The following is a 15,103-nucleotide window of genomic DNA, read 5'->3' on the forward strand; positions in this document are numbered from 1 at the left end:
CCGGTGCCCGGATACAGATCGTCGACGCCAGCGACGCGGCGATGGGCCGATGTCTAAGTCAGGTCTCTCCCTCTTGCGAGTCTCACGTGTTTCGGCGACGCTGTGTGTCCTGATCGACGCTCCCTTGGCTGCGGCTCCATACAATTCAGGTTGAGCGGTGGTTGTCACATGTGCCTCTGCAACGTCAGTACCATGTCAAGGAAACCACTTCGCGAATCAACGTGTCCGAGAAAAGGCGGCGCTCCGACTTCAATTTCTGATACCTAGCGAGGCAACAGTAAAATTCTGTAGCCCGGTCGGGCGTAAGACGGTTTTCTATACATGATGAGCCCCCCTCTCCTCTTCCCGCAGATGATGCAACACAAAATAAATACCAGGCCCCAAAGGACGACGGACGGACTTTCCTTTTCTCCATGATCATGACCCATAAAGTTCCACTAAGGGTATAATAGATACGAAGAAATGGTGTATAGAATCGACGGATGAAAAAAAAATGGACAAAAGAAATGAACATGATCTGGACCTCGGTCTGGACGGGTCCTTTGCTGGGGCGTAGAAATTGCCCGGTGTTGCGTTGCGTTGCCATGATGATCAGATATTGCACATTCGTCCCCGTGCAAAGGGCGCGATAATCGCCCCGGTGTTGCGTCAATGACAACCATCTCATCGCACACTCGTCCCCGTGCGGAAATAGCAGCCTCCGGACAGCTGTTCCGATATGACGACATTCGTCTTCGTGCGTAAGAGCAGCTCCCGGAGAGCCTCATAAAAAGCATGGCCGTGTATTCGCCGATGTAGCCCGACTCCCAACGCCGTTCCCATTATGCCACCTCCTAATTTATTCCCTTCGACTGTCGGAAGATCTTCGATGCTCTGCTGAACGGGGCTCGGTTACTTCACCGCTGCTTCTTTGACTTTCTGCGTTTGCTCGACGACCCGCCCTCCTCGTCGTCTTCATCGCTGTCATCTTGACGACGTGACTTACCACCGGACTTTTCGTTGCCCTTCTTGATAGAAATGAGGCAACCCTGCTCCTTCAAACGCTTCGTCAGCTCCGTGCTGGCCTGCATGCCGGGGAAGTCCTTGGCGTTGTAGACCTGGAAGATCTCGCTCATGATGGTGGACTTGATGGGCGCCGTGCGGCTCCTGTGGGTCGGGTGGACGACGATGAGGGAGAACCGGAGGCGGAAGTGGCCCGGCGTGCGGACCGACATGTCCGGGAAGCAGAAGAAGCAGCCCTCCTGGCCGTTCTCGTCGTTTCCGACAAAGGGCGAGGAGACCAGCGACCCCATGATGCGCTTGCCCGGCCGCACGTACTCTGGCGGCATGTCGGTTTCGTCCTTGGTGCCCTCCTTGTCCCAGATGCTGCAGTGGACAACGTACGACGGGAAGTGAATTCGGTCGTACATCTCGTCTGGCGTGAGGTTGGGGTTGTTGATCCGCAGCTGGACGATTGGCGGCGGGTCGATCACTCTGCGGTCCCTCTCTCCATAGCCGCAGCACCTCGCCGCCACGGGCTGCTGTCGGAAGAAGATTTCGTATTCGTTCGGGGGCGGTGCGGGCTGGTCTGGCATGAACTTCTGGTCTGGTGCAAACTTCTGATCCGGGGCGAATTTTTGGTCAGGGGCAAACTCGTTCTTCACAGAATTCGAGACGCCGTGGCAGAGGTCTTCAATCTTAACCGCCCTGTCCGACTGGCTCGTGGCGCTCCACGGCCCGCCAGCGGGAACGGCGGATCCTGAACGCACCGCGGGGATTCTCAGGCCGGGCGGCGTAAATGGAATGGCGACCTTGCCGTCGTAGTTGCTGTTCTGGACGCGCGGGGCTGGAGCTTGGTTCCGCATCATCATGTGCTGCTCTCTTGCTTCCCGAAACTCATCATACGGCTCATTGGCGGCTGGCGGGGCGGCTTGCGGCGACTCCTGAGTAGGATACCGAGCCACTGGCGTTCGATACGGGTCGTGGACCATGGACGGTTGAGGCGGCGGCTGATAATGCTGATACTGCGGCGGCGGCTGGTGGTAGCTCGGGGATGGGGGTTGCTGATAGTAGTCTGGCCGGTACTGCTGGTCTTGTGACATTGGCCTGGGTTGCGAGCCTCCGTTGAGAAGCCCAGACGGGGGAGGAAGACGCGGGGATTCGGCTTCGTAGTGGTAGGCTTCTCCGGCGTGCCTGGGCTGGCCGTATGCCGGCGACGGAGCCCACGAGTTGTGCCTTTGAGCCATTTCGTCGTGATTTTCGTATCCTTGATGTTGAGGTAGAGGTTCACCTGGGTGACCAGAGTGGTAGGCCATGGTGAAAGTAGGCAATTAGGTGCTTCTAAAAGCAGATTTCCTGTTAGCAACAACGCCCGTTCCGGCGCGAGGCCGAAATCCACGTTCTCGGTTTGAGATGTGGCGGTCGGAGCGGACTCACAGAGTGGATATGGTCTCAGATCCGTACCCAGCCTTTGGCTGAGTTGAGAGTGGGAAAGAGACTTTCAGCTCCGGATGCGCTCAATGTGATCGGCGCGTGGAAGAGGTGAGGTCGGGTTCAAATTGGCAAACGTGAGTGGTCGACAGAAAACCGGCGTTGGATGATGGATGCAGGTCAGATCATGTCCACGGGAGCTCCTGGACGAGGACAAAGGGTCGGTCGTGAGTAATGTTGGACGCTGAAGAAGAACAGGCGACTGGGCGGCGGCAGCAGAGAGGGGCTCTTTTGTGGTTGTGTCTTGCCCAATAGCAGCGTTTCCTTGGCGGATGAAGGTCCCAAGAGTCGTAGCAGAAAAGACAAATCGTTCCCTTTACTTTTTTCCCTGTCCAGGCCACCGGTCGAGGCGCGTAGTTGAGACAGTTCTAGTCGTTATCGGCGGCGGGGAACATGCAAGTGATGGGGCGTCGTAGGTATGTCGCGGTCGATGAGAGAGACGAGAGTCGCGTAACCGGGTAGATCCTTGCACAGAGTTGGGACCAAGCACACTCGGTCTGACGGCGGCACCCAGGAACCGGGAGAAGCGATCAGCGGAGAGAAAGGATGGATTCGTTTGGACGAAACGGAATGGCGTCGCTGATGGCGCGGTATCGCATGCAGGACGGGAGAGTGTTGTGTAGTGCAGCAGCGGGATGCGAGTGAGCGTCAGAGAGTGCGAATTGTCTTTCGGGTCAGGTCGTGTCGGCCGGGCGGCGTATTGCAGACGAGCGGGAGAGCACCGGCGAAGTCGGGCGCTGGAAGCGTAGAAAGAGTGAAAAGGAAGAAAACGATAAAGGGTGGCGGACGGTGGGGGTTGCTGATGTATGTATATGAAGCTGCTGTCGACTAGACAGGGTCCAATACCGAACGTCGGGCGATGGGCAGACGGATGGATATGGATTGAGTGGTTGTAGACCAGCTGAGAAGGGTATCAATTGCCGTTGGTCCAACAAGTCCGCACCGCAAGGTGTAGTGGTAGCGTCTGGACAATGCAGTCGCTACAATGCCCAACGGGGCGCGGTGAAATCCTTGCGAGGGCTTGCTTCCTCTGGATTGTCAATTTGGTCGCAACGGCGTGGACGAGAAGTTGAGGGTGAAGAGGCGAAGAATGCGAGAGAGGAGAGGCGAGACGAGTGAGGAAGAGCGCGGGTGAAGACGAGGGCCAGCCTGGACGACTAGGACTGTAGGCGGCATCCGCAAAGTACCATGTGCAGGAGCAGTTGTTGGCTTGTCTTGTCTGGTCGAAGGGGGGACCAGGATCAGGCCCCACGTCGGACAATGTGATGGATGGGGGAGAGAAATTGGAGCCTTGGGGCTTGTCGTGTGGACGCGAAGGCCGACTCTGACGAGGTAGACGAGAGGTGGACGAGGTGGACGAGACGGTAGACGAGACGGTATCCGCAGACGAGGTGCAGACAGCAGTGGCTAAGCGAGAGAGGATAGAGGTGGTGATGCCGATGCTGCTGCGCTGCTGATGACCGAAGTTGCTGTAGGTGCTCCAAATACCAGAGTCGAGACCAGATAGACGGGAATCCAGCACAAGCAGGTGTGGGAAGGCGTTCGTCGAAGGAGTCGAACTGGCTGATCAGGCCAGGGAACACACCAAGAGGCGCGGAAACGGCTGAGCTGAGGCTTCCCCTAGCCCACTTTGCACTTTGCACTTTGCATTTTCCACTTGCCATGCCCACGCCCACGCCGCCCAGGATTCAGAACGAAGACGAGGGACAAGGGACCATGGCAGGGACGGGGATACCAGGGAACTGTGAACTGTGAACTGGACTGGGACCGGGACAGGGACCGGGATCATGGGTACGCCCAAGGCAAGACAGGAGGCGACATTGGCCGACAGCTGGGGGCGCACTGCATCGAGGAGGACTCGGCCGGGTGGGAATAACTGAAAATAAAAAGATTTGGATGACGGGTACGTGGGATGGACACGGTTGGAGGTTGCATAAGAGTACGAGAGACGAATAAGAGGGATACTTCTGCTTGTATCTGCGTTACATAAGCGGGTACCGTATCCTCTTACATAAGCAGGCCAAACCGTCAGACACTGTCGCCTACTGACGAGTATTCGTACCTCCTCCTCCTCCTCCTCCTCCTCGAAATCATCACCACCATAACCACAACCACCACCATCCTCAGCTCGCCTCAGTACCCGCATGCATTACCTTACCTCCAACGCCTACGCAGTACAGACAAGATGGTGGGCGCACGGCGATGGTACGCGGTACAAAAGTCTCCATTGGCGCGCAGATTGCGCATGCTCTCCTCCTGCGCCCAGTAAGCAGGCCTGCGAATCAGACGACATCTCTTGCGTCTTGTTGGAACTTGGGACGCCGCGGTGGATGCCCTCGATGAAAATGCGATGCGACCTGGCATGCACGCTCTAACCTCTCGCGGAAAATGGGGAAAACGACCCCCTGCTCGCTGCCACCCATGAGCCCATGTCGATCTGCTCCCGTCATTCTCTGCCCTCCATCACGACTCCCCAGCACTTGTCGGAGGGCGAACACGACTCCGATATACTGGACACTGGGAAGCACAACTCGCCCTACCATCTCACAATTCCATGTCCCGGCCAAGCTCCATGCACACGAGTTCTTATTTCTCCTGCCAGCTGCGCAAAACGGGACCGTACACCACACGCAATTCACGAGACACTTCGGCCATGCCATCCTGCGGGGATCTCTCTCGCTCGTCCCTCATCCCTCGTCGTGTCTGGGGCCGCGCCGGGCCACTGACGGGTACACCCATGGCGGCCGCGGCGCCGGGGAACTGTCCTAATAAGCACCGTCAGGACGCCCGACTCCTGCCACTTCACGCACCAACAGATACGGATTCCACACCTTGAATTGACGACCAACGACACGCAGTCTCACTCAACCCACAAGAACCGTCAAACGGGAAGCATACCCACGTGTGGGCGACCGACCAAAAATCCTCCTCTAGCTTCCTTCTGGAGAATCCCAGAGGCTGGAATGCGCTGTTGACGCTACTGATGCGGGCCTGGGTGCAGATACTGCAATGGCCGGGGGGCTTCGACGCAGCACTACTACGTACACTCGTACAGAGCATCCATGGATTGATATCCGTACTCAGCACGCACGGCCTGTCTTGAAAAGTACCTTGGGCTGGCCCTTTGGAACATCCCTTCGAAGCCCCTTCCATGGGTCGGTAGCACCGGATACGCTGTCGTTGTGCTCTGAGAGATTGGAACTGGGTCGACTGCATCATCCCCAACGAACGCTGAACGCTTCTGGAAAACAGTTCGGGACCGCCTCAGATCACTTCTTGTCGCCTCCACCGCCCTGCGTCTGCATCTCCCGGACTCCGGAGAAGAAAATCTGCCCGTTTGCTGCGTCCCTCGCAATCGTCCGCCATTCCTTCACTGAACAATGGACACCTTGTTGCCAACGCACCGTCAATCATCAATACAGTGGAGATTGAGATCCTGAGCTGCCCGCCTGCCCACACGGAATGCCCCGTCCTTCGAGGCCCTGGCCTGAAACCGAGTCCTGCGCTGCCCATGTACGCAGCCAAGCAGCGGACTGATGAGTCTATCCGCAGTTGCATTTCAATCTTGCGGAAGTCAAAGGCCCCTTACCATCACTGATGGGAGCCGAGGCATAGCGACACCGTATCGCCTTAGTACTAGACCTCCAGTCTGCGGTGACATTTCGTTACCTGCACTCCTTGGAGCAGGCATTGTAGGATACCTTGCCCTGCCCTTACGGCGCGGCACGCCATCGCCTACGCAGCGCTTGCAATCAAGATGTACCAGCAATGGGCATTTCCATTTCAGGCAAAGACGGGCTTTTCAGCGTCTTCCTCTCGGTGTCCCAGCAGGTTCCGGTTGGTCGCCCTCCAAAGCCTGCTTCTCTCTCGCGTGGTTCTAACTTGATTCTCTCGCAGCCCGAGCTGGTGATAAAATCGGTCCTCAATTGAGACATTCTCCCGCACCTCCTGCCTCGCAGATCGGCGAGTAGTGCTTCTTCAACTTCTTGAGAGCCCCTACCTTCGGCAGAGCGACTTTCCTTCGACTCTGTACCACGCATTACTAATGTTCAGTGTCGGTCTAGCCGACTACCGGCTGTTCATGCTATCGCCCCCAAATGTGCTGCTTTGAGGCACGGATATGGAGGCATCTCGTTGTTGGCACATTTTGGAGCCGAGAGCGACTCTCCGGGGTCGGCGTTGATTGTCCGCAGGATCTGACAAGCGGAGTCCCGTGTCAATTCCCATGTCGGGAACTGCCCGATGCCTTCTCTGTCGGATCTCAACGTCTTGGTCCAGACCGGGTTGTCAAATCTTGCTTCATCACCCGCTTCGCCGCTCGCCAGACTCTGCATCTTGTGTTCGCACTGTCCGATGCCAGACTGTCGGGTCCGAGTCAATCTCCAAAAAGCCTTGTTTCTCACGCACACCCTTCTCCCAACGGCAACACGACCGCTACTAATACCGTCTACGCCACCAATCACCGTCCCTTTGGCCTGTCCCCCACCGCAAGCAAGACCGTAAGCGGTCAAAATCGTCACAGGATGCCAACGCCCAGGCGACCTGTGGCTGGCTATGCTGGGCGTTCTGCGGCAATTGTGCCCGTCTCCGATCATGAGAACTGTGCTCGTGTGGCACAGCAAGCGCAGCCATCAGTCAGGTACCGCAACTCTGTCCGTATCACATTACTAATGTCCTCCACGAAATCCCAGTCGACCTCTTGCTGACGTGGACGGAGTGGATGTCCTGAACGGGCCAAACGCTCCTCAGACCGAGGGCTCTGCTCACCACGGCCCCCGCATCCATCAACCAACAAATGTCCCTGGAGACGAGAAGGTGTTCGGCCGCGGGGGCTCGACCTGCAGCTATTCTCCTAGCGTCCAAGATGACGGGCTGTGATGCCACTCTCCTCCTGTCACAGTGCATCTGCGGCCTAAAGGGGCCTTCTGCTGAAGCCCCTCACGCATAACACGCAACCACACTCTTAAAAAAGCCGGCTTGGTTGGAACCAGTTACCTGGGAGGCTGGCGCGCCACTCTGCCGCTATCACTGGAGACGGCACCCGTTAAGTTCAATCTCGCAGCCTCAATCACGTCCTACTTGCCGGGCAAATCATGGCGTTACGGTGATGACAAGAGGTCGGAACCGGCGCTGGAGCTCGGTCGACCTGCCGTAAACGATGCGGATCTTCAGGCGGACTTACCGCCGATTTCGCGGACAACGCCCGAGCCGAGTCATACGAGGCCGCCGTGCCAGACGACGCATCGACTGGTCATCAACTCCATAATATCATGTCGAATGGGTCGCAGTGACACGAAAAGATGTGATCAATTTCCGTCATGGTCGCCTCGCGACGCCTACATCGTCTGCCTACACAGACCTCTCGACTAATCACTGGCGTCGAAATCTGGCTTGGTTATGCGACGTAACCCAATCTCGCCCCCTTTTCTTCTGGAAGCGACTAGTGTGTCTTTGATTTAAGCATATGAGCCACGTCCAAAAGTTCCCGACGTTTCGGCTGCCTCGCACTCGCCGTGTTCATCTCCGGATCTGCTATTGACGACGCGTTCCTGTTTCTATCACGAGGGCCAACGTCGCGTTCGTATGAAACAGCGGCTAACCGTTGCTTTCAGGATTGGTCCTCGAGGGTTGTCGTGGGTTTCGAAAACATTGCTGCGAGTTCCAGAATCATTCTCGAAGCTACTCGAAGATGTGTTACATCGGTCCACCTCGCGTGCATTCGGGGCAATCAGCGGCCGCTGCATCTCCTTATTTCGTGAGACACCAGCAAAACTGCAATTTGGTGTCCCATTTGATTAACTGGTCGCCGAATCTCACCTGCTCCCCCAATCCCGCTCCGAATTCCGGGGTCTCGCAACGTTGCGGCCACGAGATAGTCGCGGGACACTTCCTCAGAGGCTGCAGGCCCTGATCTACCACAGATTGATCTCCGTGAAACGTACTTCGTCACTTGGGTGGCCGTTTAAAATGCGATGCTGTTGAGTCGTTCTGCTCGTCTTCCGCCCGTCGTTGATCAATAGATGACGACGTTAGGTGCTCAGCCCCGCGATGTGTGGCGGTTTTGGCATCCAATTTCCAACCTTCCTCTTGTGATTGGTGGCAACATGTATGCGAGTGCTTCGACCGGCTAGACACCCTCAGTCCGCACATCTATTGTCAATCGCTCCTTCATGCGGCGCGTGGCAAACTGCATACATTTATTTTTGGTGTTTCAGCCGCTGCCGCTGAAGATACGCGTTGTTGATTGTGTTGACGGTTGAGAGATTGTCTAGAGATGATGCACTCGCAAGGTGCTTCGGGAGAAGTGACTTACATGCCGCTTCTAACACGCTGGTCTGCCATTGCCAAAGTGTCTGAGCTATTTTCACAACGGGCCGAGAAGTCGCTTGTCAATGACAAGTTGGCTGTGAGTTCTGTGAGATTTGTGGTTCGAAGTTGTCTTCAAGAATACCAAAACTCACGATGCAGCTCTTTTCTAGTTGATAATTTGGTCACCTACACTCAATGTCCAACTTATTCATCATACAAGCCTAGAGCACGAAAAGCTCATCTCGTAACCTTCCTGTCCTAGACAAATAACAGAGTTTCCACGCCGAAAGGCTGTAAAAAACTTAATAACAATCGATTAGCCATCCACTGCAATGGAGATGACAATGTACGACAGAGCCTTCAGATTCCACACGGTCACCTTTTGGTACCGGTCCACGGCCATCGTTGCGGTGAACCTTGATACAGTTGAGATTTCTCCGATACGGCCTTCTAAGACTGCAAATTCGACTGAAATCCCGCCATGGGAGTTCTCTTCGATGCAGAACATTTCCTCCATTTCTCGGCAGAGGCGTCAATATCACCTTTCCTCCATCCCGAAAACTTCTCTACACTTCCAAGCCAACCGTCAGCGGCATCAATATCAAGATGAATCAGGTACAACCCCATACGAAGCGGCACCCGAAGCTCCAGGAGGCTCTGGACGCCATGTCAAGACTCTTCCGCCGCAACCCGATACGCCAATACCTCGACCGCCGCCTCGTGGCCAAGGCAACCAGAGAGTATGACCTCTCGACCCGCGAGGCCCACATGCAGGTCCTGGACGACTTCTTCCACCCCGCCATAGCGATGACCATGCGAGAGACGCCCTGGTTCCGCACGCAGACGCTCAACGGCACCTGGGACCAGTCGGAGGGCACGTTCCAAGACCGCCTCTTGAGCCACGTGGTCAGCCACTTACACTCGAACCACCGCATCGAATCCAGCGACACGCCCAAGTCCGTCGAAGACTGGATCGGGATCATCAAGGTCGTCGTGAACCAGCGCGCCGCTCAGAGTTGTGCCGCGCAGCTCGAGGCGCTGGATGACATGGCCGGCTCCGGTTGCGCCGATAGCGTTCTTCAAGAGGAGACGGTCGGGCACTGGGTCAAGTGTCTCGTTCACGGTTTGGTCCTGAACGGCCATCGGCTCGGCAGAGATGTAGGTCGAAGGCTCTAAATTCTCCGTCTCGACTCAGCCGTTTCGTAAGTGGCTACACTTCAGTCCCTGATGATGGCATATCACTGACACCGGACCAGCCGCGTTCCGCACCGCCAACTCGCACTGTTAGCGTCTAGTAAAAGGCCATACAGCAAGTCCACCTGTGAGGAGACACGATCCTCGAGGCGTGGGCGAATGAGCCGCCTTCCAGGAGGCGATGTACCTCGTCGACCCCTCGCAGAAGCCCGCGTCCCGCCGCCGCGGATGGTAGTCGAATGGGCAGTCATACGCCGGGCTGATGCTATTCGCGTTCCGCAGCGTCCAACCTGTTCCGCAGGGCCCCGTTCCGCAGGGCGTGACCGCGATGCTGTTTATTCCATGTCCTCTGGTGCGGGGCCGAGCGGGAGAATACTTGATGGCAGTGGGAAACGCTGGCGTCTCGCTTCGAGAGTCTCGCAGTCATTTACAAGTCTTCACAGGATAAGAAGTTGAACACTATTGGATTATTATGCCCCTTCCTATCACTTCAATCAACCTCCATCATAACATTAGTGCTCGTTGCCTCCAATGTCGCGAACACCTAGCCATACCACCCGAACTCGTCGCGCCCTGGCTGGTGTTAGATCCATTGTCACTACATGCCAACGGCAGACCCTTACACCTCCGTAGCTGACGATGAGTTTCATTACGCCATTGTTGTTCGTCGTCCTGTTGAGATGGCCCAGAAGTCCGAACACTGATCTACTGTCGTCGTTGATGGCTACACCAATGACGGTCTGGCTGAGGATCCCTCTGAGGACTCCTTGGGAGGCTGGTGAGAGAGGGTCAACAGGCTTGATGATTAAGCGTATGGATGCCTTCTGTGATGATCTCCGCTGATATGTCGCCTAATATTACTCCGGGTTTCCACCCGATTCTGCAGATGCCTCGGTTCTCTGCTTGGTGCTTGGTTTCAAAGTCCGACCCAAGACGCAAGACGGTGGAGTTGGAGGGCTATCGTAGTTACTCCGCCAGAGGCATCTCTAGAAGGGAAGCATACGGGTAGCTATGCGGAAGTTGGGTGCGTGTTGGTCTTTCGCGAGTATTCACAACTAATGTGGTAGTTGTCTATATTGGTCAGCACAGTTTATGATAGGAGAGATCTAATACGGCCAAAGACGCTGAAGAAGAGACATCGGGAGGTCTATTGCTCCGTTGCCCGTCTCTTTCTGTTCTAAAACATTCTAGACCCACGTTAGTCGGTCAAACACTCGCAGTCTTTGCCATTGGCTAGTATGAAGCAACATTTCCTGTTAAGTAACGCTCAGCCGACGGGATGGATTTCGTAGCCTCGGCTGAACTTGTGCTTGGACTGTCGCCGTTGCTCTAAAGATAGGCCGCGTATTACTAATTATGGGTTTAGTTTGTCGTTAAAACCAGCAGCATTTCGTTTCCAAATCAATTCGGCCCTTCATCACGAGCGACTTCTTTCCTCTACAATGGCGCATCCACTCTCAGCTCCGAATCTATCCATTCCGGCATCACAAAATGTTGTCGACGTCAGTATCATCGACAGCACCGCGAGGATTCGCGTCCCTATGGCGTCCTTCGTGAAGAACCCACTCCCCGGACACGAATGGCTCGAATGTCCCGCTTTCGTCTTCCTCGTCGAGCATCCGTCGGGGAAAAAGGCCCTCTTCGACTTGGGTGTGAGAAAGGATATCGACGGGTTTCCGCCCGCAATTCTTTCCGTCATGAAAGGGAGGTTTACGATTGATGTTGAGAAAGACATTGCGACGATTCTCAAAGAAGACGGGCGAGTGGGTCTGGATGAGATCAATAGCATCATCTGGAGGTGAGTTCCGTTTTCCGGCGAGGCCTCAGCAAAATGACTGATGCAAGCTGCAGCCACTGGCATCTTGACCATAACGGGGACCCCTCGACGTTCCCATCATCCACGGAGCTGGTCGTGGGGCCGGGATTCAAAAACGCCTTTCTACCCGGGTATCCCGCCAACCCCCAAGGGCTCGTTCTCGAGAGCGATTACCAGTTCGTCTCCCAAATCCTCTTTTGCCGTTTCGAAAGCTTTTCACTAATACAATTGCCAGAGGCCGGGAGTTGCGAGAAGTGAATTTTGAGGGTGGCCTCGAAATTGGTGGCTACAAAGCCTTCGACTTCTTCAACGACGGGAGCTTCTATCTCCTCGACTGTCCCGGTGTAAGTCGACTCATTCTACCGCTATGACATATCTAACATTGCGTCCGCAAAGCACACCATCGGCCACATCGCCGCTCTGGCGCGAACCACAGAGTCGTCTTTTATCCTCATGGGCGGAGACGGTTGCCACCACTGCGGCTCGTTGAGACCTACGGAGTACCTACCCCTTCCCGACCAGCTGTCGCCGTCTCCCTTCTCCGAACCTCCGCATGCTCCGGGATCGTTCTGCGCGGGCCACCTGCTGGAACAGATCCACCCCGAGCACAGCCGCACGGCACCCTTTTACGCGCAGCTGTCAGAGGCCCCCGGTCGTGACGTGGCAGAAGCAGAGGCCTCGATCTGTAAGATGGCGGATTTTGATGCCAACGACGACATTTTCGTCGTCATTGCGCATGATCGGAGTCTTTTGGGAGTTATCGATGTTTTTCCTAACTCGGCTAATCACTGGCGAGAGAAGGGTTGGAAACAAGCAGGCCGGTGGAGGTTTCTGGAGGATTTTCGACACCAGGCTGAGAAGCTTAAAACTGAGTCGGATGAAACCCAATGAGATGTTCTAAAATTGCCTAGCAGCAGATGATAATCATGTCATGTAACATCACGTCTTGCGTTGCGATAGAGGCAGCATTGCCGGATGCTGTCAGGAACAACAGGATAGTTGGAAGTAAAACAACCTCGGAAAGTACATGATGAATGGTCCAAAGACTGAAGTTGACCGATGATGAGTTGAGCGAACGGTTCATAGACTGATGTTCATTACCTCTGATATCATCAGCAGCAGCGAAACGCCATATCGACTACCGTTTTGCAAAGACGTTCACAATTTCGACTGGCTCAACACCAAGACAGCCACACCGTTGGAACCGGTTGAGTAGGATGACGGCTTCAGCCGTTGTCAGCCCCGTCACTTGGTCTGAATGGCATCTTCTAATAGTGTATTACCAAGGCAGTGGGAGTTGTTATTGTTAGGTGTACGTGAGAACTCACTGGGCGCCCATGTAGCCTCAAGATGAACTTCATCCACACCTAGAACGCCCCACGTCTCACAGAAGAAATGAGGACATCGCGAGCTACAAAAAGAAAAAAGAACTCGTATCAAGCCACACAATAGAATAACTTTCCACATGACGCGATATAAGTGTAATACCCAACACTCAACACAATGAGAGTTTATAAGCCCAATGGATATGCAAGCCCTCCCAGGCCCCACGTCTCACTGACGTCTCATTCTCATTTTGTGCGATGGCGAGAGTTGTCAAGATTCTGAAAGCATGTCACTTCGCCAAGAGCAAGGTTACACAGTCGGCTGCCATGGAGAACACTCGCTTGCTATCAAACTACCAACCCAGACTTACACAACCTTCCCAACCTATCTCGGCTCGGCAAACTTCATCCACAAAGGCTCATGCATCAACCTGTCCAGACAGTTCGCCTCAACTCCCACAATAATCTCCATCCCGCCATCCGGCAAGACGGGCAGCACGACCTGCAACCCGTTGATGACTCCAACATGCGGGGACCGGACGGCCTGGATGCTGCCACCAAGAGCCGGACCCCATTGGACGTCGTACAGCGTAAAGTTGACCCACGAACTCTGGATGCAGTTGTTCCCCGGAACATCGAGCATCGCGGTGGGAACGATACGGTTCACGTCCTCGAGGGTGTCGATCAGCGTCGTCACATCGTCCAGGAACTGTCTGTCCGCACGGAGGAGTGCCTGGCGGACCAGGATCGCCAGATCTGCCAAGCTTGCCGAGCCAAGCATCTTGCGAATCGGAGCGGATGCCGCTACGTAGCCGAGGAAGCAGCCTATCGTGTCCGGATGCACGGGCGGGTCGGTCCGCAGACGGCCGTCGATGGCGATGTTGAAGACCGACACGGGATCGCCCTCCAGGGTCTCAAGCGGGGACTGGACGGCCATGACGGTGCGCCAAAGAAGGGCGGATAGTGCATCGTTGGTCGAGATCCATGCCTGCTTCGACGGCTCGGTGGCGTTCTGAGGCGACGCTTCGGCCTTGAGCCTCGCGAGGGACTCGGGAGAGAAGTAGAAGACCTGGCCGCGGTGCTCCTCGGAGAGCATCTTCGGCGGCGCGCCCTGAGGCGTGAAAGGGAGGATGGTGTACTCCGGGTGGTCTTCCGGGCTTCCCTTGTTGTTGCCGGACGGCTTCATGATGCGTTGGCGGTCTCTGATGAGGGCCTCGTCGAGGTTGAAGGGGTCGGTGATGGGGAGGCCCTGGGCTCGGCGACACTCTTCGGCCCAGACCTTGGTCCAGGTGAGGAAGGTGTTGCCGTCGCCGAACATGTGGAAGATGCACCAGGAGAGTATCATGCCGCCCTGGATGAAGTTCGCTTGGGGGAGGGAGACGGGGAGTCGTTCGCCGGCGGACGGCCAGACGGAGCGGCGCATGATGGTGTTGGAATCGAAGGCGGATACTGGGAAGGCCTTTGATTTGAGCTCGGAGTAGGTCATTAGGAAAGCCCCTGTGCTTCTGAGGTCCTTGACTGCGATGCCTTCAATGTCACCATGACGGAGTCTCTGGAGCTTCAGGACGCCGGCCTGCTTTGCGTCCGGGTCTGGAACGGCTTCGCAGGCGAGGACTGCGATTCTGCGTGAAGCAGCATCGTACCCAGCCCGTAGGATAGACGCGGCTTCTTCGAGGTCGTAATTATCCGGAAGCTGGAAGGGGAAGACGTAACGGAGGTAGCCCTTGGGGCCGATGCGCTCGAGGGGGGTGAGATCGGGGATCTCGGTGAAGCCTGACAAGGAGCCCATGATGGATAAGTCTATGGAAGCAAGACGGGCAGAGAGAAATGAAGAGGCAGATCGAGTGGACACTTTGCAGAAGCAGAAGACGGGTCCTTTCATAAATATCACATCCATCGCCCCTGAGTCGAATGGAAGCTCGGTCATATCTCGTCCGACGCAGTTTACATGTGCCTTCTTCGAACACCTGATGCATATTAACGCACCATA

General features: G+C 55.8%; 4 protein-coding genes across 4 annotated transcripts; 2 read left to right on the forward strand and 2 right to left on the reverse strand.

The window, feature by feature from the left end:
- Positions 1-896: 896 nt before the first annotated feature.
- On the reverse strand, positions 897-2,225 carry CkaCkLH20_09464 (uncharacterized protein; the record flags this gene model as incomplete). The annotated part of the gene is made up of 1 exon (XM_038892179.1): positions 897-2,225. The coding sequence occupies one exon, from the start codon at positions 2,223-2,225 to the stop codon at positions 897-899; it is 1,329 nt and encodes a 442-aa protein (XP_038742415.1).
- Positions 2,226-9,384: 7,159 nt separating this feature from the next.
- CkaCkLH20_09465 (uncharacterized protein) lies at positions 9,385-10,073 on the forward strand (the record flags this gene model as incomplete). Its single annotated transcript, XM_038892180.1, has 2 exons — positions 9,385-9,936; positions 10,035-10,073. The coding sequence occupies 2 exons, from the start codon at positions 9,385-9,387 to the stop codon at positions 10,071-10,073; spliced, it is 591 nt and encodes a 196-aa protein (XP_038742416.1).
- Positions 10,074-11,414: 1,341 nt separating this feature from the next.
- On the forward strand, positions 11,415-12,679 carry CkaCkLH20_09466 (uncharacterized protein; the record flags this gene model as incomplete). Its single annotated transcript, XM_038892181.1, has 4 exons — positions 11,415-11,770; positions 11,824-11,964; positions 12,024-12,132; positions 12,185-12,679. The coding sequence occupies 4 exons, from the start codon at positions 11,415-11,417 to the stop codon at positions 12,677-12,679; spliced, it is 1,101 nt and encodes a 366-aa protein (XP_038742417.1).
- Positions 12,680-13,498: 819 nt separating this feature from the next.
- CkaCkLH20_09467 (enoyl- hydratase isomerase family) lies at positions 13,499-14,902 on the reverse strand (the record flags this gene model as incomplete). The annotated part of the gene is made up of 1 exon (XM_038892182.1): positions 13,499-14,902. One exon carries the CDS (start codon positions 14,900-14,902, stop codon positions 13,499-13,501), a length of 1,404 nt encoding a protein of 467 aa, XP_038742418.1.
- Between the last annotated feature and the right edge of the window lie 201 nt (positions 14,903-15,103).

Source organism: Colletotrichum karsti (assembly GCF_011947395.1).
Source record: "Colletotrichum karsti strain CkLH20 chromosome Unknown Scaffold34, whole genome shotgun sequence".
Taxonomy (NCBI): domain Eukaryota; kingdom Fungi; phylum Ascomycota; class Sordariomycetes; order Glomerellales; family Glomerellaceae; genus Colletotrichum; species Colletotrichum karsti.